General features: G+C 39.2%; 1 protein-coding gene across 1 annotated transcript in view; it reads left to right on the forward strand.

Annotated features, from left to right (window-relative positions):
- LOC126164502 (probable Rho GTPase-activating protein CG5521) overlaps positions 1-25,936 on the forward strand; it is a 289,412-nt gene that overhangs the window by 108,172 nt on the left and 155,304 nt on the right. Inside the window, exons 20-22 of the mRNA XM_049920250.1 lie at positions 3,004-3,194; positions 10,289-10,387; positions 16,448-16,603. Coding sequence (XP_049776207.1) covers positions 3,004-3,194; positions 10,289-10,387; positions 16,448-16,603 — 446 coding nt within the window. The remainder of the gene's footprint in view (positions 1-3,003; positions 3,195-10,288; positions 10,388-16,447; positions 16,604-25,936) is intronic.

Consider the following 25,936-nt stretch of genomic DNA (forward strand, 5'->3'; position numbering starts at 1 on the left):
GGAAACTTGCTATTCTGTTGCCAACTTTGACACCCGTGAGGTGATATGTCATACCACTAAAGTCACTATCATGATCGTGCTATTCAAAATACAAATGTGTATAAAATCCAATGTCACGCATTTGTTTAGGCACCATGTATACATTAAAATGATAAATTTCCTGTAAGTCTGCAGGCTTTCGTGGCCGTTGTTACTGAAGTTAAAATCTTGTGGGTTATTAGGCCGCATCATGTTTCTTCTAAAATATTCGACGTTTTGACCCCTCTGCTGGGATCTTCCTCAGGATCTTTTGGTGTCCACTACTGCTAGAACACTGTCAGAGACGAGTGTCACGTCCACTTATAAAGGGGGAGATTATCTGGCGATCGTGCTGGAGAAGTAATAGTATTTGTTAAAATTCATATGGCTATCATTGGTGGGCCATAGTCATAGGCTAATATTCCCGCTCTGACGCAGAAGTTGGTAGCTTATATCCTGTGGATACCATTGCCGGTCCATCGTCATTGGATAGAAAGGCACTATTCCACACTTACACTGGAGAAGGGTTATTGGTTGAATTGCCTGCTACCGCTATTGGTTGGTCGTCATCAGTGGCTAGATTCGAAACGGACAGAGCAAGAGAGGGGGAATGTTTACCCAAAATATTATTATCCACCGAGGTGACTTGCAGCGTGTTGTTTACGCTGCTCACACACTGCGGCCGCGTATTTACTTCCTTGATGGCGGAGAGCCATGATGCCGGATGCCTATAGCTGTCCCCTCTATTGAAATTAGATGCATTCTTAGAAATTTCAACCGCTTCTCAGACCTTTCTTCTATAAATGTTTGTTTCTTTAGCCAGTATACGTACGTTATTAAAATCGATCAGAGCCACAGTTCTCACGATGTTCCGATACTGCCGATATTGCACTTTGTTTCAGCCGCATGTGCTGTTCGTGTTCCTTAATGCGTTCTTTGACAGTTATTCCTGTTTCACCTATATACACTTTGCCACAGCCACACGACACTTGATAGACACCTGCATTGTGGAGGTAATCAGGTGACTATGGCCCCCCCAATGGTAGCCATATGAATTTTAACCAGTACTGTTACTTCTCCAGCATGAACGCCAGAAAATCTCCCCCTTTATAAGCGGACGTGACACTTGTATCTGACAGTGTTTTCGCAGTAGTGGACACCAAAAGATCCTGAGGAAGATCCCAGCAAAGGGTTCAAAACACTGAACATTTTGGAAGAAACATGGAAAAACCCAGAAGATTTAAACTTCAGCGATAAATTTCCTGTCTAAAATAAAGCCTGAATTGCATTTGACTAATGAAATACTGCCAGATGTATTTTATTTATGTTGGGGACACACGGCTTTGTCTTCTTGTAGAAGTTTGAAGTGATCTTTTGCGCTCTTGGTGGTCACAATATGAAACAAAACAGCTGCCAAATAGAAGCTGGAAATGTGCACAATTGTTGCAGTCTGGAGTGACCCAGAAAAATGATTTAGTTGAGCCATGACAGAGGTAGTCGAGCCACGACAAATTTAAAACCCAACCGGTCATCTGAGGCAGGGTGAAAAGGGCTATATACATAGACATTTTTGTTGAGGCGTAGAACTGTGAGACCTTCAAATTCCAAATATAGCCACTTAACAATCGGTGAAAAGCAATTTAAAAAAATTAAGAAAAGGCAAACCTACGTTTCTAGCATTTGTAGACTTAGAGAAAGCTTTTGACAATGTTAACTGGAATACTCTCTTTCAAATTCTGAAGGTGGCAGGGGTAAAATACAGGGAGCGAAAGGCTATTTACAGTTTGTACAGAAACCAGATGACAGTTATAAGAGTCGAGGGGCATGAAAGGGAAGCAGTGGTTGGGAAAGGAGTAAGACAGGGTTGTAGCCTATCCCCGATGTTATTCAATCTGTATATTGAGCAAGCAGTAAAGGAAACAAAAGAAAAATTCGGAGTAGGTATTAAGATTCATGGAGAAGAAGTAAAAACTTTGAGGTTCGCCGATGACATTGTAATTCTGTCAAAGACAGCAAAGGACTTGGAAGAGCAGTTGAACGGAATGGACAGTGTCTTGAAAGGAGGATATAAGATGAACATCAACAAAAGCAAAACGAGGATAATGGAATGTAGTCAAATTAAGTTGGGTGATGCTGAGGGAATTAGATTAGGAAATGAGACACTTAAAGTAGTAAAGGAGTTTTGCTATTTAGGGAGAAAAATAACCGATGATGGTCGAAGTAGAGAGGATATAAAATGTAGACTGGCAATTGCAAGGAAAGCGTTTCTCAAGAAGAGGAATTTGTTAACATCGAGTATAGATTTAAGTGTCAGGAAGTCGTTTCTGAAAGTATTTGTATGGAGTGTAGCCATGTATGGAAGTGAAACATGGACGATAACTAGTTTGGACAAGAAGAGAATAGAAGCTTTCGAAATGTGGTGCTACAGAAGAATGCTGAAGATAAGGTGGGTAGATCACGTAACTAATGAGGAGGTATTGAATGATTCAGAAGGATGTAGGTTGCAGTAGATACTGGGAGATTAAGAAGCTTGCACAGGATAGAGTAGCATGGAGGGCTGCATCAAACCAGTCTCAGGACTGAAGACCACAACAACAACAACAAGTACTAAGTGACTAATGCTCATTTGAAAGACACAAATTGTCTACTTTACAGTGCACAAAATGCTTGGCCTTGTAGTCTTGTTTGGCAAGGGTATTAAAAATAAGATCCTATTGAAATGACGTCATTGCAGTACACACACAAACCACCGACTTGCCAAAAAATAATGTGAGTTCACAAATCTAAGTATAACATGATCTTCAGTCTTGTATTCCTGTCAAACCAATTGCAAAGATTAGCAGCATTCAGTTTAAGAGGTGTTATCCTGTGTGGTAAACAGCTGTCCACACTTCTATATCTTTCTCTGTTAGAACAGTATTGTAATGAGATTTGTATTTGTATTTGATTTTTGTACTGCATTCAATTTTTTTTGCCCGACAACAGATCTTCAAGAGACTAGTGGCCGAACTTCGGTAATGGCAGGAGGAACAGTGCGTGGCTGGTTGCCTGATGTGGCTGTTGTATTATGGCGCCGTATGTTGGGAGCTCTTGGAGACGTCAATCAGATTAGTTCACCTGTGCTACATGCCCAAGTCTTTGATTACCTGGTAGAGCTGTCTGATACACTAATAAAAGTGAGTTGCTATTTATAATGCTAAAAATTTGCAAACTGTAACTAGTACTGTCATTTACCGTGAAACTGATATACTCTTGAGACTACAAGAAAGTGATAAGAGCAAACATAGTATTTACTTTTCCATGTGTTAACTTCTTTCATGAATTATAGACCATTGTGAATAAATTAGGCATATTTAGGGGGACAGATGAAAATTTACGGAGTTCATGTGAGAAGCCCTTGAATCAGTATAAAAATAGAAACTTCTGATAAGAATGTAAATGTGCCGTGGTCAGTCTGAGTTTTATGTAATTTAAGGAAACTGTTAATATAGTGCTTTGTGTGTCATATTTGATAGCAGTTTTAAAATACTTTTGAATCCATAAGAGTACATAATGGAATTGTAAATAATAGTTGAAATCTGTTATTTACAAGTCAATATAACAGTCGCTGAGTGCAACAGCCTTCTGAATGGAAGGTAACCTGATGACATAATGGAATATTTTCCAGTTTGCATTGCTATCAGTCCTGCTCCATTTGTCCATGTTCCAACAACATCCTCATGTATCTTAAAAATATTTTTATATTTTCTTTTTAACAGTGGATATGCAAAAATACACTAAAAGTATAGGGTGGTACAGATAAAAATAGCCCGTGTAAGTATAAAGGAAATGCAGTGAAATTACAGAAATGAAGAGCCAAAATGGAATTACTATTTACAATGAAAAATACATTTGTGGGAGACGTTGAAAGTGACCCCCCCCCCCCCCCCCCCCTGCAGAAGTAACACTAACAGTAAACTATTTCATAAAACTGCCCATTGTTGTAACTGTTGACTCTATTTCAGAAGTCAAAATCATTGCATTCCCATTCAAAGGGGAGGTGAGCTACTTTTAACTGTGCCACCCTGTATTATTGGAGACGACACCACACGATTCTGGGAAAGTCTAAATTACTATTTCTTAGAAGAATCTCTCTCTCTCTCTCTCTCTCTCTCTCTCTCTCTCTCTCTCTCTCTATCTATCTATCTATCTCTATCTCTATCTCTCTGTGCTTGCACGTGCACTGTGGTAGGAGATAGTGGTACTGCAGTGATTTTATTCTGGTCTGAAGGTACAGAAAGGCTTGAGAGTTAAGTAATAATTTAACTTTAGTTTGTGCATCTTCCTTTTTCTTTTTAGCACTTTGCCTACAAAGAAGTTTTCTGTCCTCAAAAGATATTTGCATTTCATGAAAAATCTACATTTTGCTTTTTGATGTCACAGGTAAGATTCTCATGTGTTGAAACTGCGATGTTGCTGAGAATGGATGAAGTAAACGTGAGCATCTTTCTAATAGCTCTCATCTAGCAGATGGATAGACATTTGTGAGAATGTTCACTAATACCCACTGGCACTTTGTATTATTCTTTATAAAGTAAAGCGTCAAAATCTTTAATCATGTTGAATATGCAAATATTTCATACTGGTGTAATCTGAAAATATCTCGGCATCTTTGACGGATGACACTATTATGACACACTTTTCCCATGAGTTAGTATGTTGTTAATTAAAATATTTCTGTAGTATGATGTTCATTTTAAACAACTCTTAAACACAGGAGTTTTATCATAGATACAATAATGGATAAAAATAAGTTTTGGGCACTTATCAGAAACTTGTTAAATAAGATTTAACAGGGAATGGGACACATTTAAAGTTGTGAAACTGTGCGAGAACACGCTTTAGCTTTTCGTCATTAAGAAATAGGCTGGCGAGTTTTTGGACGTGCTACACGAAAACTCTCAGAAAAACACATTGTCATGAGAATTCATAGTGAGCTATGATGCAATGTTCCTTTGGACTAGTGTCCAGAGGAACATTGAATTGTAATTCTGAACACCACAGGCACTGCAATATCATATTTAACCTTCAACACTGGGCAAGTGGCTTTCAATGAAAATGTCTTCCCTGTGCGGGAATATACATAATGGGTGTAATAGTGCAGAATTTAGACACATGGTTGACAACATGCTGAAGTTTGGGACTGGCCATGAGGCATACTCTGATAGCCCAATGGGAATGCGACTCCTCGCAATAAGTGGGAAATTCGGGTTCGAGCCCCAATCCATCACAAATTTTGATTGTTGTCATTCCATTATACAGCTGACAGTTGTCCTTATTCGCAAGTGGAAATACATTTCGTGTGGAAGGTAGGAAAAAGTGCTATGTAAGATGGTTGTGAACTATGTTGTTCTAATTTAGAATGTACCTGGTAGTTCAAACATTGGATGATGGTGGATGCTCAGTGCCACAGAAATCGCACTGTACCAAAGAAATAGTGGTATCAGGTTCTCGCATGAGACATGTCACGACATAACCGTTTGGATATCCTGCAGAGACACATTTCATCATTTTGAAGAATCAGTAAATTCAGAGTACTGTATTAAACTTATGACCACAGTATATCTCGGAAATTATTACGAGAGAGTTGATTTGCATAAGAAAACTCCCTCTTTCATTAGGAAAACTCACTTGTATAATGCGTAGTTTTCCTATGAAATATTTTTCTACACATTATGAATTACTGGTAACTCTCCAGAGTTAAATGTCTTCAACACTCACTCCTTCGTGAATCTAAAGCTCTTTCTCATGGATCAGCATATTGTTTAGTCTAAGCAGCAATTGCATTAGACAGGCACTTTGTAAGATCTTCACGAAGACAATGAGCATCACTTGCAGAAATGTGTTAAATTCCAAAAATTATATTGAAAAAATGCAAGTGTTGTGAAAATTGTGTTTGGTACTTTCATTGATAAGCCAAAAAAATTTGGACATGTGATAGGCCAAAAGCATTTCAGGCATCCCTTGCCTGTACACGTCATTAGTCATCATAAGCAGTAGCAGCAACAGCTGCTATTTGACATCCAGTGCTGGGTAAAAGAGCTGCCTCTAGATTTTCTCATGCACTGTGGTCTCCAGAATAATACTACAATCCCAGTTCCAGGGATGACAAGTGCTGACAGGTGTGAATATTACTAAAACATCAGTTTAACAACTTCTTAATGGGTTGCATGAGTGATTTGTAAGCAACCTCCTTTATCAACTGATTGAATTTGTCTAGTATTCTGCCATTGAACTAATGTCTGCGTCTGCTTTATCTATAACTGAGTCTATGTTATCATTCCATTTTGTATACCTACAAAGTGTTACACCCAGGTGTTTGTATGAGCTGACCAATTCCAGTTGTGACTCTTTGATACAGTGGTCATAGGATATGGCTTTTTTTTCCCGTGAAGTGCACAGTTTTATATTTCTGAACATTTAATGTAAAGTGACCAGCCAGTCGTTGTAGCACTTTGAAATCTTATTGAGAGCTGATAGATGCAGCTTTTTCTGAACAGTACTTTGTTATAGATAGCTGCACCATGTGCAGAAAATGTGAGGCTACAATTAATATTTCCTGTAAGGTCAGTAAAAGTGCAAGAGGGCAGTGAGTTAGTGACGTGCACTAGTTCGGCTTGCAAGTTTACCTGCAACTTGGAGATGTTATTAAGCATTTAGGCTGTTCTGTATATTCAACACTCATGTGACAAGCACCTAGTGTCGCATTAGCAGTTGATTTTTAGTATATGTTCTGTGATGCTGCTCTCAAAGTGGAAATCTGTGAAGAACATGGAGCACCAGCAACAGCTAGGCTGCTGAAAATGCTGGGGTCACACTGACCCCAGGAAGTATGGCCACAGCGCCCAGCATCGCTGACGTTGGCATGCTCATCAAGGCTGAGGTTAGTGCTACTCTTCAAGCACAGGACATGCTCAGGCTTGTTCTCCACACCATCATTGTTGCTGTCACTGCAGAAGTGATGGACAAAACACAGCAAACTCTGGAGGGAGATATGAGTGAGATCTGTGCTGCCAACAAATCGTTAAAACAAACACAGGACTACTCAAACAGAAACAGTTCAAGAAGTCGGTGAACTTACTGTTCGGGATTCCAAACAATAACAGAGAGAATACAGATGGGCTAGTGACGAATCTTATCCAGGAGAAGCTAAGCCTGCAGCGAATGACACTGACAGAGGTTTTAGAGTGGGACGTAGGATGCCAAGATCTACAAAATGTAGACCAATAATAGTGAAATTCGTGTAGTACAGGCAAAGATCTGAGATCTTTAGAGCTAAGAAAAAACTCGCAAAGTTATGTCTGACAATATCAGATGATCTCACCTCTGAAGGATTAAGCATTTTGAACAACATGATTTCCAGATATGTGCAACTGAACTTATGGACAAATGATGGCAGGATAATGGTAAAGACCAAAAATGTTGTTACTGCAGAGTATTATAACTTAAATAATGTGTTAACTGCTTTGTTGTACTTCATTACAAATTATTGTTTCTTAAAATTGTTTCTTACTTATACTTTGTCAATTACTGTATCAACTTTGCCTTACTTCCAATTTTATTTAGCAATTTATTATATTATTTTTGTTACTCTTCATTTGTGTCTTTAATAATACACTGTATTTTTATTCCATTTATCTTGCTTTGATTACTGCTGTACACAGATTATTCTAACTCTGTTTAGCAAGTTCCCTTTCCTATCACCAGTCAGCTGTTCAATGACCGCTGCAAAGCCTACTGGTCTTGGCCACAAAACCTCCCTCCTCACTCGAGACACCTACCGCTTTCACTTCAGGGAACCTGTACTCCCCTACTTCAGCGTGCTCACTGTGGATTGTTCCTTTACCAGCACTGACCAAAAGTCACTAATGTCCAGCAGTGGCATTCTCACAAGCTTTGCACCTGTGCATACCAAGCTCCAAATTACACAGGCAAATGTCCAGTCACTGCCAGCTCATCTCGACAAGTCCCAGCATATATTTCAAGACATAGACATCCATGTAATACTTCAATTGGACACCTGGCTCGCTGCGCGGGGTAGTCGTATGGTCTGAGATGTTTTGTCACGGTTTGCGCGGCTCCCCCCATTGGAGGTTCGAGTCCTCCCTCGGGCATGGTTGTGTGTGTTGTCCTTAGCGTAAGTTAGTTTAAGTTAGATTAAGTAGTGCGTAAGCCTAGGGACTGATGAGCTCAGCAGTTTGGTCCCATGGTCCTTACCACAAATTGTTATTATTACACCTGGCTCAAACCAGGTATTACCACAAGTTCAGCAAATCTAGTTGGATTCATCTTTCTAAGATACGACAGATGTAACACTGTTTGAATTTTTTTATTTTACTGTGACAACAATTTCACCCTGTCAGTTTACCTGTAACAGTTCTGTTCTCTCTTACTGTATATTGCCATATTTCAGAAACAAAAGTTCAGTTTATGTACACACCTACAGCTTTCCATGGTCATTTCAGTTTTTCCAACACACTAATAACTCATTCATTATTTTGATTACTTAATAAATATTTTCTCTGTTTGTTTATCTGTGACATTTTTACTCATATTATGTGTATATTGCCAAACTGTGGACACACCCACAGCTTGAAACATTTGCTTGTATCTTTTATTATCTATGCTTGTAAACATTTTTTTGTGTAAGTTAATGCCTCTTTTGAATATAATAGAGGGAAACATTCCACGTGGGAAAAATATGTCTAAAAACAACGATGATGTGACTTACCAAACGAAAGTGCTGGCAGGTCGATAGACACACAAACAAACACAAACATACACACAAAATTCAAGCTTTCGCAACCAACCGTTGCTTCGTCAGGAAAGAGGGAAGGAGAGGGAAAGACTAAAGGATGTGGGTTTTAAAGGAGAGGGTAAGGAGTCATTCCAATCCCAGGAGTGGAAAGACTTACCATAGGGGGAAAAAAAGGACAGGTATACACTTGCGCGCGCGCGCACACACACACATCCATCCGCACATACACAGACACAAGCAGACATTTGTAAAGGCCTTTACAAATGTCTGCTTGAGTCTGTGTATGTGCGGATGGATATGTGTGTGTGTGCGAGTGTATACTGTCCTTTTTTCCCCCTAAGGTAAGTCTTTCCGCTCCCGGGATTGGAATGACTCCTTACCCTCTCCTTTAAAACCAACATCCTTTAGTCTTTCCCTCTCCTTCCCTCTTTCCTGACGAAGCAACGGTTGGTTGCGAAAGCTTGAATTTTGTGTGTATGTTTGTGTTTGTTTGTGTGTCTATCGACCTGCCAGCACTTTCGTTTGGTAAGTCACATCATCGTTGTTTTTAGACATATTAATGCATCTTTTGTTGGAGATTGTTTGGATACTGTTAAATTGAGTGTGCCTAAATGCTGTGTGTGTGTGTGTGTGTGTGTGTGTGTGTGTGTGTGTTTAAGCTGGCTGAAATTATGTACATCATTATCAAAATGAATTTCGCATGGATACTGAGATGCAATGCAATGCTAAATATCCTACAACATAATGACCTTTTGTAAACATAATGCTAACTCATGACTAAATTTGCATTCTTTTCACCAGCACCATGACCATATTGTGTAGCTGCGCATTGTTCGGAAAATAATGTTCCTGTAATATCTCCATCTGATGAGGAGCTTATAGTAAATCTAAAACTAGAAAAACTAGTTCATGGTACAATAAGTAATATTAAAGTAAAAAAAGGCTGGTAGCCTGTAATATGTACATAAATTGCCAGTTTTTTTCTCTCTCTATTTCATGTTTCGTTAATACTACCCACTATTGCAACAGAAAGACACTTTCACTTAGTATTGTTATTTCCAACTTTATATAATAAAAATTGGTCTTCACCAGGTATGAATTCTTGCAAAATTTTGATGTGAATTACAGTGTGTCATTAAACTGAGACTTTTTAAAAAATTATGTACGGCCTTCACCATAAAAGTTAATGGCACATCTATGGAATTTATTTTTCTTCTGAGCTACATTTGAGCAGTACTTCATTATTTTGTACAATCATAATATTTAAACATTGTGTTATTTCCAAACTTTGTGTATAATATTTTATTGATTTTTCTCTCACCATATATAATCAAGACATAACGGCTTGTGTACTGTTAATGAGACATGGTTTCAAAAGCTAACTAAGTTTTAAATCATTAATAGTGTTGACTGATGATATATTTCCAGGAAACCTTGAATAATTGTATAGCATAGATAATTATTGTTTTACAGATTCGGATGAACCAAGGTGTGTCTGTAGATGGCCTGTGCACACCACCTCCACCAGATTTAATACCACCTCTAAAAATTATTGCTCCTTGGTGTTTCAAGGTGAGTTTCATAAAAAAAAGATCTGAAATTATTTGCAGATTTTTGAAGAGGTTCGATATTACTTCAGTAGAAGTTTATTTCCATTACCTTGTACTTTCATCATCTGTATCTTCTACATGGCATCCTATTTGATTCAGAGTTTTTATTGATTCACCATGTTTTTATTGTACATTAATATTTTTCATATTTACGTTTGTTCCATATAGGTTCGAAAATAATGAAATGTTCATTGTAGTCATTTCTCTCTGTCGTGTTATTGATATAGTTACCTTTACTCATTCCATTGTTTATAGAGAATAGGTGATGATGTTAAGTTTGATGTAGTTGTTGAATATATGAAATGGCAACAATAGTTGATAGTTTTCCTCTAATTCTATTCAAATGCATATTCCATAACCTGAGGTCCTAGTTGACTTTGCTGCTTGATAAAAATTCAACTTCCAATACCTGTGTGTTCCCAAGTGAAAGAAAGCCGGGTACCATGAACTATTGAAGTCACCAGTTTTCCTGCAAATCTGCCACCAGATACATGAGTATTTTTTATTCATTATAGTTATAATATTGCATTAGATTGTGCCTTGTCTTGTGCACCTTTCACAAAACATGATGTTATACTTACACTAAAGATGTTCCTCCCAACTTTTCCCATAGCTGATGTGGATACAGATCACAATAAATCCATTGTCCTTGTACTGTGATCTGTGCTTTCTTTCCAGTTCTTACTGGATTATATTATTTTATTCCATAAACAAATGCAACAAAGTGACTCTAAGAATATCATTTTGTTGTTCTTTCTGCATATTACGATTGACGTTATTCATTGTTGGCAGTAAATGCTTCTTCTGATGCCTTTCATTATGATAAACTTCTTTGGTCAGCATCACAATAACCCTGTAACTACTCTACATGTGTTAAAGCACATGCACTGTTTCTTCTGCGTGGTGCTCTAGACATGTTAATGCACGCCATGCAGACTAATCCCTGTGCGCTCCAGACACGGTAAGACATGCTGCCACTCAGGTACATGTGTTCTCTGGACGGGTCAGGGTGCAGAGCTGTTTTTCTGCCCCCGAGCACATAGCAGGTCTTCTGTGTTTGGCCTGCTCAGTTAGATGTTTGCTGTCATGTTCTGGTGTTCTCTCTCTCTCTCTCTCTCTCTCTCTCTCTTCTGGTATTAATACTATGAGGAAAATGGTTTAAGTGTATGAAAGTGATGGTGAAAAGTTTGTGAAAAGTGTATGCTGTAGCAACACATTTGATTGGAAGAAAAGTGCTTTTTGTCCTTTTCTGCATGTGTTTTGTCAATTAAACTTCAGGACACAAATGTGGGATAGAGTAAGATTTCAGCATTTCGTGCAATTTTTTTCCATATTTGTAACAGATGGCTTTGATGAAATCTGCAGCAAATTAAACAATAGCTTTCATTTATATACCAAGGCAAATATTCCAGAATCAGTACTTTGTGTGTTATCATGGGGGAAAGCATTAGGATTTGAGGAACTGTATTCTTTCAATGCTGCTCCTTCTGTACGGCTCCTGTAAGAAAGCTCAGGAATGTGCTGGCTACAAGTTTCTAATGGTCTGAGTGCCAATGATCCCAGTCCAATGGGAAACATGCTCAGCAGCCGACATCTCCATAAGATATGGGTTCAGCAGTATAAACAGGTGATCAGTAGCGATCAGTAGAGACTGCATCAGTCTCTTGTTACAGGAAACACTTTCCATGGGTACAAGCTGCTGTTTCACTGCTGCCCGTCAGTCATCTACTGGAGTAGCACAGGAAAAAGCCTACCGTGCAGCCCGTCCGTCACAGGCATCTTCACTTCAGACTGTTCAAGGGCTTTGCAAAATTTGATGTCAGTAGTCACCTGACAACTGAAATAAGACAGTATATATGGGGAAGGCCCACTTGAAAAACCAGCAGCTTAGTCCTCCTGAGGAGGACCATCACAGTGACAGCAGTTGTATAGTTGTTTTAGTATTTTACAATGACATGAAGTTTTTGTGCTTTGGGATGCTGAATGGCGCGCCCAATAAACTCTGTGCTATTAAGGAGACGACGACTGTGTGGCGTTCCTCCATGCAAGCCACTCGCAGCGACTCCGTTGTCCTTTGTCGGCACAGCTATTTACTGCGTCGTGAGGACCCGCCTCTCTGTCGCTGCGGGGTGGTTTTGACAGTGGTGCACCTTTTATTGTCCTGTCCGCTTTTAGCCGTGCTCCGGCAGACATTTGCACTGCCTGATACGCTCCCTGCCCTTTTATCTGATGACCCTGCTATGGCGGGCTTAGTTTTGCGTTTTATTTGGGCAGGGGGCTTTTATCATTTGCTCTAAGTGTCTATTTTTATTTAGTATTGACTCTGTCTTTTGGCCTACAGTTTTAGCGTGAGTTTTTAATATGTTTCTCGGTAGTTGGCTTTTCCTTTTTTAATTCGTTTTGTCTGGTCTTTGTCTAAGTTTCTCTTGTCCTGTGTCGTCTGTCATCTTTTCCATTTTTCGTTTTTACTCTGTGTTGGTGTTTTCAAGTCTTGGGCCAAGGGACCGATGACCGTAGCAAACTGGTCCCTTTAATGCCCCAAACCAATCACAAACAATGACATGGCCTAACACCCAAAATAATTTTACTCGAGTTTGTGCTGGCCATGTAATCCTATGAATTTATAGTCTTGATGTAGTTTGTACAACATTCTATAACACATTTCATCCTTGTCAAGAACTTTCCGTTGAAGAAATCCTATTGTCGTTCATACAGCGATTACCTTCCAAACAGTATATTCCATTCAAAAGAAGACTTTTGGAATAAAATCATTTGTACTGCACAGCTGTTGATCCCATTACAGCCTGAATTTTATTGTATATGTGGGCATACCAGTGGAAATTGTCTTCCAGATTGTGGGGAAAATTATTAGTACTTATGAAACCAAATTTGGAATGAGGACATACTCTTTATGGTAACAATTGGTATCAGAGTCCAGGCATGTTCTCTGGCTTCGTAACCATGGAACAACTGCATGTAGTATTGTTCATAAGAGGAGATGAAACATTCCATACATACACAACAAAATGAAACAAAGAGCGGGCCCCTTTTGTCCACTGATTACAGCTTGCCGTGGAGTGGTGTAACAAAAGAGAAACTGTCTGTAGTACCATAGGCTTGTTTTAAGATGGAAAAGATTGGCAGAAAGACAGGTTAATAGAATCGGGAAATCATTACGTGTTCCACATTACAATTTGAGTCTGGGGACAGTTGACTGTAGTGACATGGCACTGAATTCATTTGGATCACTGTGGAAGACTGTGAAGTGGTATAAAATGTGCTTCTTTTCACTGAGAGTATTTGAAATTTTAAATGCTGATAATCTCCATTGTGTGGTTACAGGACAAAAGATGAAGCAAGATTCATCTGTCTGGCAAGGCAGTCTGAAGCTTGGTCTACCGAACTGAGGAAATCTGGCAGAGGACGGTGCCCTGTTGACCAGAAACCTCTACAATTTGTTGAAAAGCATGTTCCAAATACTACTCAGAGCAAACCCTCAGAGAAAAATACACCAGTGTGTAGATGCACAGTTAATTCTAAACAAAAGTGTGCTGAGAAACGAAGTATCAATGTGGAACATATGCTGCACCACTGTGTGTTAGGCTGCATTTTGAAACTCACCATAAAAACAATTAAAAACCCATGGATAACATCACAAGAAACCAAAATGAAATGAAAAACAAAACAAAAAATAAAAAGCAAGCAAAATACAGTGTGTACATAAAGTCTGGGAACACTATCAATTATTTATTGCACAAGAACCAAACATTGTACATATATCATACATAAGCAGTTTTGAATAGAAATCCTGAAAGTTGTTTTTTTTTTTTAATTTTTCATGTATACCGCCACAGCATGGTTTGGTAATTTAGTCAGCGCTAGTCGCAAAAATGGAGGGTTCAGGGGCGAAGCGAGCTTTTGTGTGTTGGAGTTCATGTAATGGCCGCCCCGATCACCAGATCTCACTACGTGTGACTTCTTTCTGTGGGGACACATTAAAGATCTGGTGTGTGTAACACCTCTATCACCTGATGTAGCAGAGCTCTGGGAGAGAATACGGGAAGCGACTGCCACAGTCAACGATGCCATCTGGGATGGGTATGGCCAGAATTCGATTACCATATTGACGTCAGAGTTTCTCTTCAAAATGCAGTATGTATGACATCTTTCCAATGTTTAGTTCTTGTGCAATAAATAATTGGAAGTGTTCCCAGACTCTATGCACACTCTGTATGAATAAAAATATTTTTAGTGTCACTAGTGCTGGTCTAATACCCAGATCAAAAAGGAAGATGGAAAACGTATACAGAAGGTGTAGTAAGAAATCAAATATTTACAGTTCCTTCTCTCCTGTCAGATGCTGTAGTATCTATTTAGAGCTCGAAATGCAAACAAAAATTAAAACTATTATACATAATTACCTATTTCCAGTGCTCAACAGTTATTGGTATACTAGCAGAAAGCATGTGGAAACTTTGAGCATTTGATTTTGAAGGTTGACTGGAGTAATTTACTGGATTTGTGTTTGTGGCTTAGTTGTTTGCAAAATATTTATTGTGCTGGCACACCTAAACAGGAATGGGTGGACATTTCTGATCCTAAACTGTTTTAGTACATAAAAAACTAAGAAAGTGAAATTGTTGTGCCAAAGAAAGCACAGTTGGAGACAGATAATCATTTCTGGCCCACAAAAAATGATAAAAAATTAAAGCAATCCTTTAATTAGCTGCTACATAGGATGACAGTATCAATCTCTTACTAACAATGCTTACATATTATACTTATTACAGGTAGACAAAATGTTCATCTGTGACTAAGCTTGCAGTTTTCTACATTATAAGCAACAAAACAGACATGAAATGAACAAGTGGTTACCGTGTAATTGATTAGTAAAGTGAAGCGAAAGAGTTCTTGCTACGTTTCACAGTAAATATAATCTATTTGTGTGATTTAACAGATGATCAGTATACCTCTTTCTCCCATAAAAATGCAGTTGGATGTTTTGAATTGCAAAAAGAATGTGAAAAAAGTGTTATTTGTGTTACTGTATCTGGAGTTAGCATAGTGAGGAGCCCATGGAGAAGAGTGAATATACAGGACAACTAGGTAAGAAGGAACACTGAACTACTGCATTTAGGTAAATCTAAAGACTCGCGTTGCTTTTGTCATAGACTGCTAAATTAATTTTGAAAGTTACTGGAAAGATATAAATCTTAGATGAAGAGGAGGCTTTGATGGCAGAGTTTTATAGTAATTCATCCGAAGAGGAGCTTCAGAGTAAGAAAATTTGAGTTTGAATGGCTTGTACAATAGCCATCTTTATGTTGTGTCAACATTGACCACATTCAGAGCAATAGATAGAATTACCACTATACGCTCCAGAAAAATGTTCAGCACAGTGCCAGGTGGGCTGCGCAGGAAACTGAGCTGTAGGTAGTTGGCCAACAACTAACAAGAAGGTGTGCATTTTACTGTTATTGATGCAGCAGTCATTGTGGAAAGTAGGAAGCACATCCACACCATTCAAAGAATTAAAGATGACAAACATGATATTATAGCAGTGGAGATTTTGATATACTTGACATTCTGGTACTGGATATGTGTGTGTGTGTGTGTGTGTGTGTGTGTGAGAGAGAGAGAGAGAGAGAGAGAGAGAGAGAGAGAATGCATATTAATCAGTCTTCTAAAGATTTAACATTCATTGTTCCTCACCATTATCACTTTCAAACAAATTTTTTGCATTCGGACTTCTGCAGCACATTAATGGTGCAAATTATTGATAATGGTTTTGAGAGCCATGGATCCAGTGAAATCTTTCAGTTCTTTCCTTGATAGTGTCACATTTCAGTATAGCACAAAATATGATACTGGATCACTTTTTATTTTAACGTTTGATGCTGCAAATTTGGGTGGAGCATTATTTGCCTTTGAACTCTGTTTTACATTTGTTTTGGAACTATTTACTTTTTTCTTAGTTACTTATGCTGTTAACACAAATAACAATTTTTTTTTTTTAATGCAGGCCCTGTCATTGCCAGCAAACTATGCACGTGGAAAGTTGAGTGCCTTGAGGTTGTTGTGCCAGATGACAATGACTCACCAAGACATTCCAGCTCCTCATGATCATGTTACTCACTTCTATAAGGTGTTACACCATGGACTTATTGGCACTGAACAGGTTAGTTTTATGTTTAGTCAAATCAGTAGCCTAAAATGATTTTTCTACAAATGTCCATCTGAATAAATGTTGTAATCTTTGCCTAAGAGTACTTTTCATGTTAAACATGTACAGAAAATTATTTTTACTTGTTGTAATATTGCAACCTTTTAAAACAATGAAAATAATCAATTATTGATAATTTAATGTAAATGGATAGATAAAAAATCATCTCACCTAGTGGCGGCAGGGGAACACAGGTTTTAATGTTTACAAGCGTTTGGAGCCAGTTTAGTAGTTATATGCGCTGTTTATTCCCAAGTTGTATTCATCATTCCTAAAAAAACATGGACCTGTAGCTGCAATTTCTTTAATTGGCAGAAGTTTGTACTACTTATTTGCTTTAAGTTCTGAGCAATCAAATCTAATTGAATCTAATTGAATCCATTGTTCTCTCTCTCTCTCTCTCTCTCTCTCTCTCTCTCTCTCTCTCTCTCTCCCCCCCCCCCCTCCTCCTCCTCCCCTCCCCCCCCCCCCCCCCCCACACACACACACACACACACACACGGCATTACTGATAGTTTGTTCCCTTTTTATGCTGAAACAGTCCACATTTTTCTTGCTTTTTTAGATCCAGTTCTTAGCAGAAGAATGTTAAACACTTTAAAAGAGATCATAATGTAAATGGATAGATAAAAAGTCTACTCACCAAGTGGCAGCACGGGAACACACACACAAAAGGATTACAAGCTTTAGAGCTTTCGGAGCCAGTAGCTCCTTTTTCTGACAGAAGAGTTAAATGGGAAGGAAGAAGGGTGAAGGAAAAGGACTGGAAAGGTTTAAGGAAAGGGTAACAATTCAGAAAGTCACCCAGAACCCTGGGTCAGGGGAGACTTGCCGAACAGGATGAGAAGGAAAGACTGATTGTTGGGGACTGTATTAGATGAGATTTGGAAGTCAGTGTTATATGCAAGACAGTGATTACTTCTAAAACATCGTGTACGAGTTAATAAGACTGAAAAGCTAAGTGCATTGTATATAACAGAATTGGGAGGAGGAGGGGGAGGGGGGGGGGGGAAGAATCCAGATGATGCGTGTGGTGAAACAAGCACCGAGTTCATGACTGTCACGTTGTACAGCATGCTCTGCAATAGGATATTGTGAGTTGCCTGTATACACCCTCTGCCTGTGCCCATTCACCCTGACTGATAACTGGGTGGCTGTCATGCCGATATAAATGGCCAAACAGTGTTTACATAACAGCTGGTATATGAAGTGTCATTTCACAGGTGGCTTTCCCTTTGATAGTATATGTTTTGCCAGTTTCAGGGCTGGAATAGGTGGAGGTAGGAGGGTGCATAGCGCAAGTCTTGCAGTGAGGACAGTCACAGGAGTAGGAGCTATTGGGTAGAGAGATGGGTGCAGAAAGAGCTTAGGGTCTGACAAGGACACTGTGGAGATTGGGAGGGTGATGAAAAATATTGTAGGTGTGGTGGGCAAAATCCCAGACAGAACGCATCTCATGTCAGGGCATGGTTTTAGGAAATCATAGCCTTCTGGAAGAAGGTGATTGATACATTCAAGACCAGGATAATATTGGGTGACAAGTGTTGTGCTCCAAAGTTGTTTTTTGGAAAATGTAAGTACCGTTGTTTGTTAGCAGGTTCTATGTGGATGAAAGTGTGCAGCAGGCTTTCAGTGAAGATGAGATCTACATCAAGGAAAGTGGTGTGGGATTCGGTATAGGACAATATGAAATTTAAGTGAGATGAGGTATTTAGAGATTCCAGGAATTTTAACAGGTGAGCCTTACCATGAGTCCATACAGCAAAGATGTCATCAATGTATCTGGACCAAACCAGGGGCTGAAGGCTTATGGATCCCAGGAAAGCCCCTCCAATTGATCCATGAAAAGGTTTGTATAGGGAGCAGACATCCTGGTTCCCATGGCTGCACCTCTGATCTGTTTGTATGTCTTCTGCTCAAAGGTGAAGTAATTGTTGGTAAGTGTAAAGTGGATTAATATGAGCAAGAAGGATGTCATAGGCTTGGAATCAGGTGGGCGTTGACTAAGGAAATGTTCAGCAGAGACCATGAATGTGGGGGATTTTGGTATAGAGGGAATGGTGACAAGCAAGGTGTGTGTTGGGAGTCGGACGAATACAGATATCAGATGATCTACGAAATGGTTATTATCTTTAATATAGGAGAGAAGTCTTTGTACTACGTTGATCAACCAAGGCAGATATACATTCGGGGGTGCTTTGAAGCTAGCAATTACAGGATGCCCAGGATGACTGGATTTGTAGATATCAGGAAGAAGGTAAAAGGTGGGCGTGTGTTGTTTGGGTTGGGTAAGAAGTTCTATGGATTAAGGATTAAGTCCTTGTTAGGGGCTTGAGGTTTTTAGGAGGGACTGCACATCAGTTCGTATCACAGGGATGGGATCTTGATGGGAGATGCTGTATATAAAGGTGTCAGACATCTGTTGCAGTCCACAAACAAACTCATGTCAGACAAGTTTCACAGTGGTAGATCCTTTGTCTGCTGGGAGGATAATGATGGAGTCATCAGGTTTATGGGAACATAGAGCCTCAAGTTCTGCAGGAGACAGGTTATGGTAATGGGCTGAAAGTGAGACCCTTGGATAATACAGATAATTCAGGGAGGGTGGGTTGGAGGGGAAGTGCTTTGGACAAGAGGTTGAGAACACACACCCCCACCTTTTACCTTCTTCATAAGATCCACAAACCCAATTATCCTGGGCATCCTATAGTTGCTAGCTTCAAAGTATCCGCCGAATGTATATCTGCCTTAGTTGATCAACACCTGCAACCCATAGTACAAAGACTTCCCTTCTATATTAAAGATATTAACCATTTCCTACATCGTCTGAAATCCATGTCTGTCCCACTCCCACCACACACCTTGCTTGTCACCATTTATGCCATCTCCCTCTATACCAACATTCCCCACGTACGTGGTCTCTCTGCTGCTGAACATTTTCTCAGTTGATGCCCACATGATTCTAAGCATATGACATCCTCCTTGCTCACATTAACCATCTTTAAGCTTACCAACAATTACTTCACCTTTGAGGGGAAGACATACAAACAGATCGCCGGTACAACCATGGGAACCAGGATGGCTCCTTCCTATACCAACCTTTTCATGGGTTACTTGGAGGGGGCTTTCGTGGGATCCATAAGCCTTCAGCCCCTGGTTTGGTTCGGATACATTGATGGCATCTTTGCTGTATGGACTCATGGTGAGGCTGACCTGTCAAAATTCCTGGACTCTCTAAATACTTCCTTTCAATTAAATTTCATATGGTCCTATTCCAAATCCCACACCACTTTCCTTGATGTCAATCTCATCCTCGCCGAAGGGCATCTGCACACTTTCGTCCACATAAAACCTACTAACAAACAACAGTACTGACATTTTGACAGCTGCCATCGTCTTCATGTCAAACGTTCCCTCCCATACAGCCTTGGCATTCGACGCAAACATATTTGTTCGGATGCAGACTCTTTACAGCAATACACCACCTCTCTCACTTCAGCCTTCACTGGACGTAATTATCCCAACAGCCTAGTTCAAAAGCAGCTTTCCTGGGTCGTCACATCGAATCCTGGTACTGCGGATCTCTCCAAAAAACATTGGAGCACACCACTTGTCACCTAGTGTTATCCTGGTCTTGAATGTATCAATCACCTACTTCGACAAGGCCATGATTTCCTAAAATCATGCCCTGACACGAGATCCATTCTGTCTGGGATTTTGCCCACCACACCACAATAGCTTTTTGTCACCCTCCCAATCTCCACAGTTTCCTTGTCAGATCCTAAGCTCTTTCTGCACCCATCTGCCTACCATATGGCTCCTACCCCTGCGACCGTCCTCGCTGCAAGACTTGCCCTATGCACCCTCCTACCTCCACCTTTTCCAGCCCTGTAACTGGCAAAACATACACATCAAAGGGAGATCCTCCTGTGAAATGACACCTCATATACCAGCTGTTAAGTAAACACTGTTTGGCCATTTATATCGGCATGACTACCACCCAGTTATCAGTCAGGGTGAATGGGCTCAGGCTGAGGGTGTATACAGGCAACTCACAATATCTTATTGCAGAGCTGTACAACATAACAGTCATGAGCTCGGTGCTTGTTTCACCACACGCATCATCTGGATTCATCCCCCAGACACCAGTTTCTCAGAACTTCACAAGTGGGAACTACCACTACAACGTGTCCTTGCTTCTCGCCATCCATCTGGCCTTAATTGAATTCCTTCCGTCTCAGCATTTATTCACAGTGACTACTCCTTTCTTCACTCCGCTTTAGTTGTTTACACCTATCATTTGCATGTCTTGTCTATTTTTCGATGTCCCCCCCCCCCCTCCTCCGCCATCCCACCGCTGTTATGTACAATGCACTTAGTTTTTCCAACTTTTTAACTCGTACAGGATGTTTCTGTAGTAATCTCCTGTCTTTCACCTTTAACCTCTCAGGGTTTCAAATTTCATCTAGTGCAGTCCCCAACAATCAGTGTTTCCTTCTCATCCCATCCAGTAAGTCTCCCCTGACCCGGGGTTCTGGGTGACTTTCTGAATTGTTCCCCTTTCCTTAAACCTCTCCAGTCCTTTTCCTTCATCCCTTTTCCTTCCCATTCAACTCTTCTGCCAGGAGGAGGAGCTACTGGCTCCGAAAGCTCTAAAGTTTGTAATCCTTTTGTGTGTGTGTTCCTGTGCTGCCACTTGGTGAGTAGACTTTTTAGCTATCCATTTACATTTATGATCTCTTTTAAAGTGTTTAACATTCTTCTGCTAAGAACTGGTTTTAAAAAAGCAAGAAAAATTTGGACTGTTTCATCATAAAAAAGAAACAAAACTATCAGTAATGCCGTGTGTGTGTGTGTGTGTGTGTGTGTGTGTGTGTGTGAGAGAGAGAGAGAGAGAGAGAGAGAGAGAGAGAGATATCAATTAGATTTGATTGCTCAGATCTTAAAGCAAATCAGTAGTAGAAACTTCTGTCAATTATTTAAGAGGAAATTAAAAAAACTGCAGCTACAGGTCTCTGTTTTTTAGAATGATGGAGACAACTTGGGAATGAACACTGCATGTAACTACAAAATTTTAGCCAAATGTTTTGATAAATTACTCAATTGTGAGTGACGAAAAGAAAGGTTATAATTTATCGAACTTTAAGTAATCTGAGAAACAATCCAGTCTTTAAATGAAGAAGAATTCTGCATTTCATGGCGAATTTTAAGACCTTAGGAGAAGCTAATATCAGGAATTTAAAATTTTTTTTGAAAGACAGACATGTCTGACACTTGCTAAACTCATGAAAAAATCTGAGATGAAGGGAATTTACAAAATGACTGAAGAATAAGACTAAACTATCTGCTACACAAAAAGGTAACAAAAAAACTCATCAACTGTAATGGTTTTCTTAACCCCTGTAAGATATAAATTTTTCACTTCCCATAAGAGCAACAGCTGGATACAGAATTTGAAGAATATCAGAGGGGGCTAGGTGCTGTGCGCCATAAATTAATGACCTGAAGTTAATATGTGATGTAAGAATTAAAGAATACTTCTGCACATTTGTATGTTTTAAAAAGTTTAGAACTCGATACACAGAATGACTCTGTTCGGAATTCTGGTATATATTGGCATAGATAAGTAAATACAGGTGCTCTTACAAGAAAAGTAATCAGTACAAATCTAAAATAAAATACAAAGGTGGTTTGAAAAGTTCTCAGAGTCACTACAAGAGGTCAGCACTAGCGCACGAGAGTTGTTCACGTGATATTCATTGTGGACTGCTGCCTGTAAACAGGTGTCACATCAGTGCTCTTGGAAGAGAGCTATGTTGGTCATGTGGCTCTGTTGTTGTTCTTGCATGGTGATTTGCAAAGATGGAAAAAATAGAGATTCAAGCAGAGATTAAAGGTATAAAAGCAAAGGACATTCATGCTGATTTCCAGAACACACTGCGGACTCTGCTCCTTCATATTCAACTGTTGCTAAGTGGACATATGAATTTAAATTTGGTTGGAAGAGCTTAGATGATGGAGTGTGCAGTGGTCGGCCAAGATATGTCACTACTCCAGAAATCATTGCAAAAGTGCATTAAATGGTCGTGGAGGATCAGTGATTGAAAGTGCGTGAAATTGCTCACACTTGCCAGATGTCATCTGAAAGGGTATGTCACATTTTAACTGAAGAATTGCTTGTTTAGCTGGAGCGTACTTCTCGTTCGGAGGAAGTGACTTAACCAGGTCATAAATTAAGTCGACATGGCTCGTGGTATTGCGGTAGCGTTCTCGCTTCCCACGCACGGGGTGCCGGGTTCGATTCCCGGCGGGGTCAGGGATTTTCTCTGCCTCGAGTTGACTGAGTGCTGTGTGTCTTTCATAATCATTTCATCTTCATTCACTTGCAAGTCGCCGTAGTGGCGTTAAAGGACTTGTGGAGCGACGGCTGAACCGCCCCGTGAGTGGTCTCCCGGCCACCAATGCCATATTATTATTATTATTATTATTATTATTATTACTGAAGAATTAAAAATGAAAAAAAAATTATCTGCAAGATTGGTGCTGCGACTCTTGACGCTGGACAAAAACGCATGAGAATGGACATATCGGAACAATGTTTGGGGTGTTTTAGGAGAAACGAACAAGGCATTTTGCACCAGTTTGTAACCACAGATGAAACTTGGGTGCGCTACTATACCCCAGAGACAGAACAACAGTCAAAGCAGTGGAAACATGCTGGTTCTCTGCCACCAAAGAAAGCAAAGACAATTCCTTCAGCAGGTAAGGTCGTGGCATCAGTGTTCTGGGCTGCAAAGGAGATTCTGTTTGTAGTTTATCTACCCACTGGGCAATCAATTACTGGAGAATACTATGCTAACCTCGTGGACAAACTGCAACAAAAGATACGCAATAAAAGGCCAGCTTTAGCAAGGAAGAAAGCCATCTTCCATCAAGACAACACTCGCCTGCACACATGTGCTGTTGCCATGGCAAAGTTACACAAACTAAGGTATGAATTGTTGCCACAGCGGCCTTATTTACCTGGTATGGCTATTTCAGACTTCCATCTCTTCCCAAAACTGAAATTTTTTCTTGGTGGACAAAGATTCACTTCAAACGAAGAATTGATAGCTGGAGTTGATATCTATTTTGCAGGCCTGGAGGAAACTCATTTTTGAGATGGGATCAAGGCACTGGAACATCATTGGACCAAGTGCATTAATCTACAATGAGACTACATTGAAAAATAAAAAAAGTTTCAGTGATGTAAGTACTTTTTTTCTATTCTGTTTCAAGAACTTTTCAAACCACCCTTGTATGAGATCCATTTGTCATTATGACAGAGTTAAACTAAGTGTTAGGTTACCTCCGAACCTTCTTAATTTGTGTGCTTGAAAAGAAGGATCAGAAAATCCCAGCAGCAATTGGCTGGAAAAGGGATAATCTCAAAATTGACTGTTTAGTATTTCCAGATGATGTAGCAAGTCTGTCAGACAGTGTAGATGTAGCATAAAAACAGATAAAAATTCTCAATGCAAAGCATAGAAATATCAGAACAACACACAAATTTCAGTGGTAATAAAAAGCAAGCTTATCCTGACTTAGCCTTGTCTATTATGGGTTAGGAACCTATTGGCAACCCTGCCAATTTTATTAGCTTCTGCTGATGTTGCACACACTGTGTGCAGTATACTCTTTGTAAGTGTGCAGAGGTGAGGGTATTGGTGGAGATTAGTTCTGCTTGAGCAGTCCAAAGCAGATCTCAGTCCACTGGTTAACATACATTACAGACTCCACACAAGCACAATACATTACTATTTTAAACTCCTAATGCCCAAACAGTAGACCATCACATACTGTTTAAAGGCCCTCTTGCATCTTGTAATTAGTCGTATCTGGTCTCTGCTGTGAGTAATACACTGTGAGCTGTAGTTTATTCCTAGATTCTTCACTTAATACTGGTTCCTAAGACTTTGTATCTAGGCTTTCACAGGATAATTGGCAAGTATCTTCAAGTATCTGCATATTCAGGTTCTCCAGAATTTCTGTGACACCCTTCGGTGAAATGTCAAACCTGTGCACATGGATGCTGAGCTTCTTTGTATACATCAATATTTCCTGTTTGTACGAAAAGACATGAACAATATTTTAAAAACAGAACAAGGGGAAGGAAAAACAAATTTTGGAATGACACAGGAGAATACAAAAGTGTGAAAAAATTACAGTTGAAATTAGAAAAATAGTACTTATATTCTGGTGGCTCACCCTGAGAATTTGTTCTTAGCACATTGATGAATATTGTAAAACACTTTGAAGAAATGAAACACATTTGGCCTATGAGAGTGCATGAAAATATATAATAAATTTGCTTAGAGAGACAAGAAATAGAAGACAAAAACAAATACAAAAGAAAAATAGTAAGTGGGAACTGTCTAAGACAAAATATTTCCGACAAAGCATAGAAGAAAATGGACAACAGAAGAGAGGAAAGAAGAAAATTGAATACATGGAGCATTAGAGAAAACATAAAGTTAATTTATCTACTTAAATGTGGCTTTTAGCTGGTGTGTATTGAAAAAAAAGGAGCATTACAGTTTTCTGTTGGTTCTGCGACATGATTAGCTCGTGTATGATGGTGATATATATGTGTTGCATATTAAAAAGTAAGGAGGGAAAAGTAATAACTGATTTTGTAGCTTATAGTCAAGAAAGAAATTTTACCATCATTATTCAAATATATGCTCAAACAAATGAAAAAAAGAGTAACCATGATTTGAAGAAAGCGAACCAAGAATAGAAACAGGTGTTTTGTGTAAAGCAATGTGTAGTATAACTATGCCCTAACTGTTTGGTTTCCATCCTAGTTTATTACTTCATGTCTTTACTCTCAAGATTTTAATTTCAGGCATATTTTTAGGCATCCCTTGCTCACTTATTAAAGAAAGCTGGACTATATTATTGCTAATCTTAAAAGTGGCTATGTTAAAGTTGATGTCCTGTGCTTCATTTAATAATGAAATTTAAATCTTTAACCATAATGTTTTAATCCTTATAATTGCATATTTCAAGCTCTGAAGTAATTTTCACTTAAAAGTGATTTTTCAAATGTGTTCATAAATCACTGAAGATTCATTTGCAAACATAATGTGCCTAAAATTAGGCTACTTAATGGTTAACTACTCACAGAGTTATTTGCGGTGTTAATGTTCCTCTCATTATAATATTACCATTAAAAAACTTCAATTTTTCCCCTATTTTAAACTGATATATTGAGTAATGAATAAGAAGTATTACAATTGACATTAT

Source organism: Schistocerca cancellata, chromosome 1 (assembly GCF_023864275.1).
Source record: "Schistocerca cancellata isolate TAMUIC-IGC-003103 chromosome 1, iqSchCanc2.1, whole genome shotgun sequence".
Taxonomy (NCBI): domain Eukaryota; kingdom Metazoa; phylum Arthropoda; class Insecta; order Orthoptera; family Acrididae; genus Schistocerca; species Schistocerca cancellata.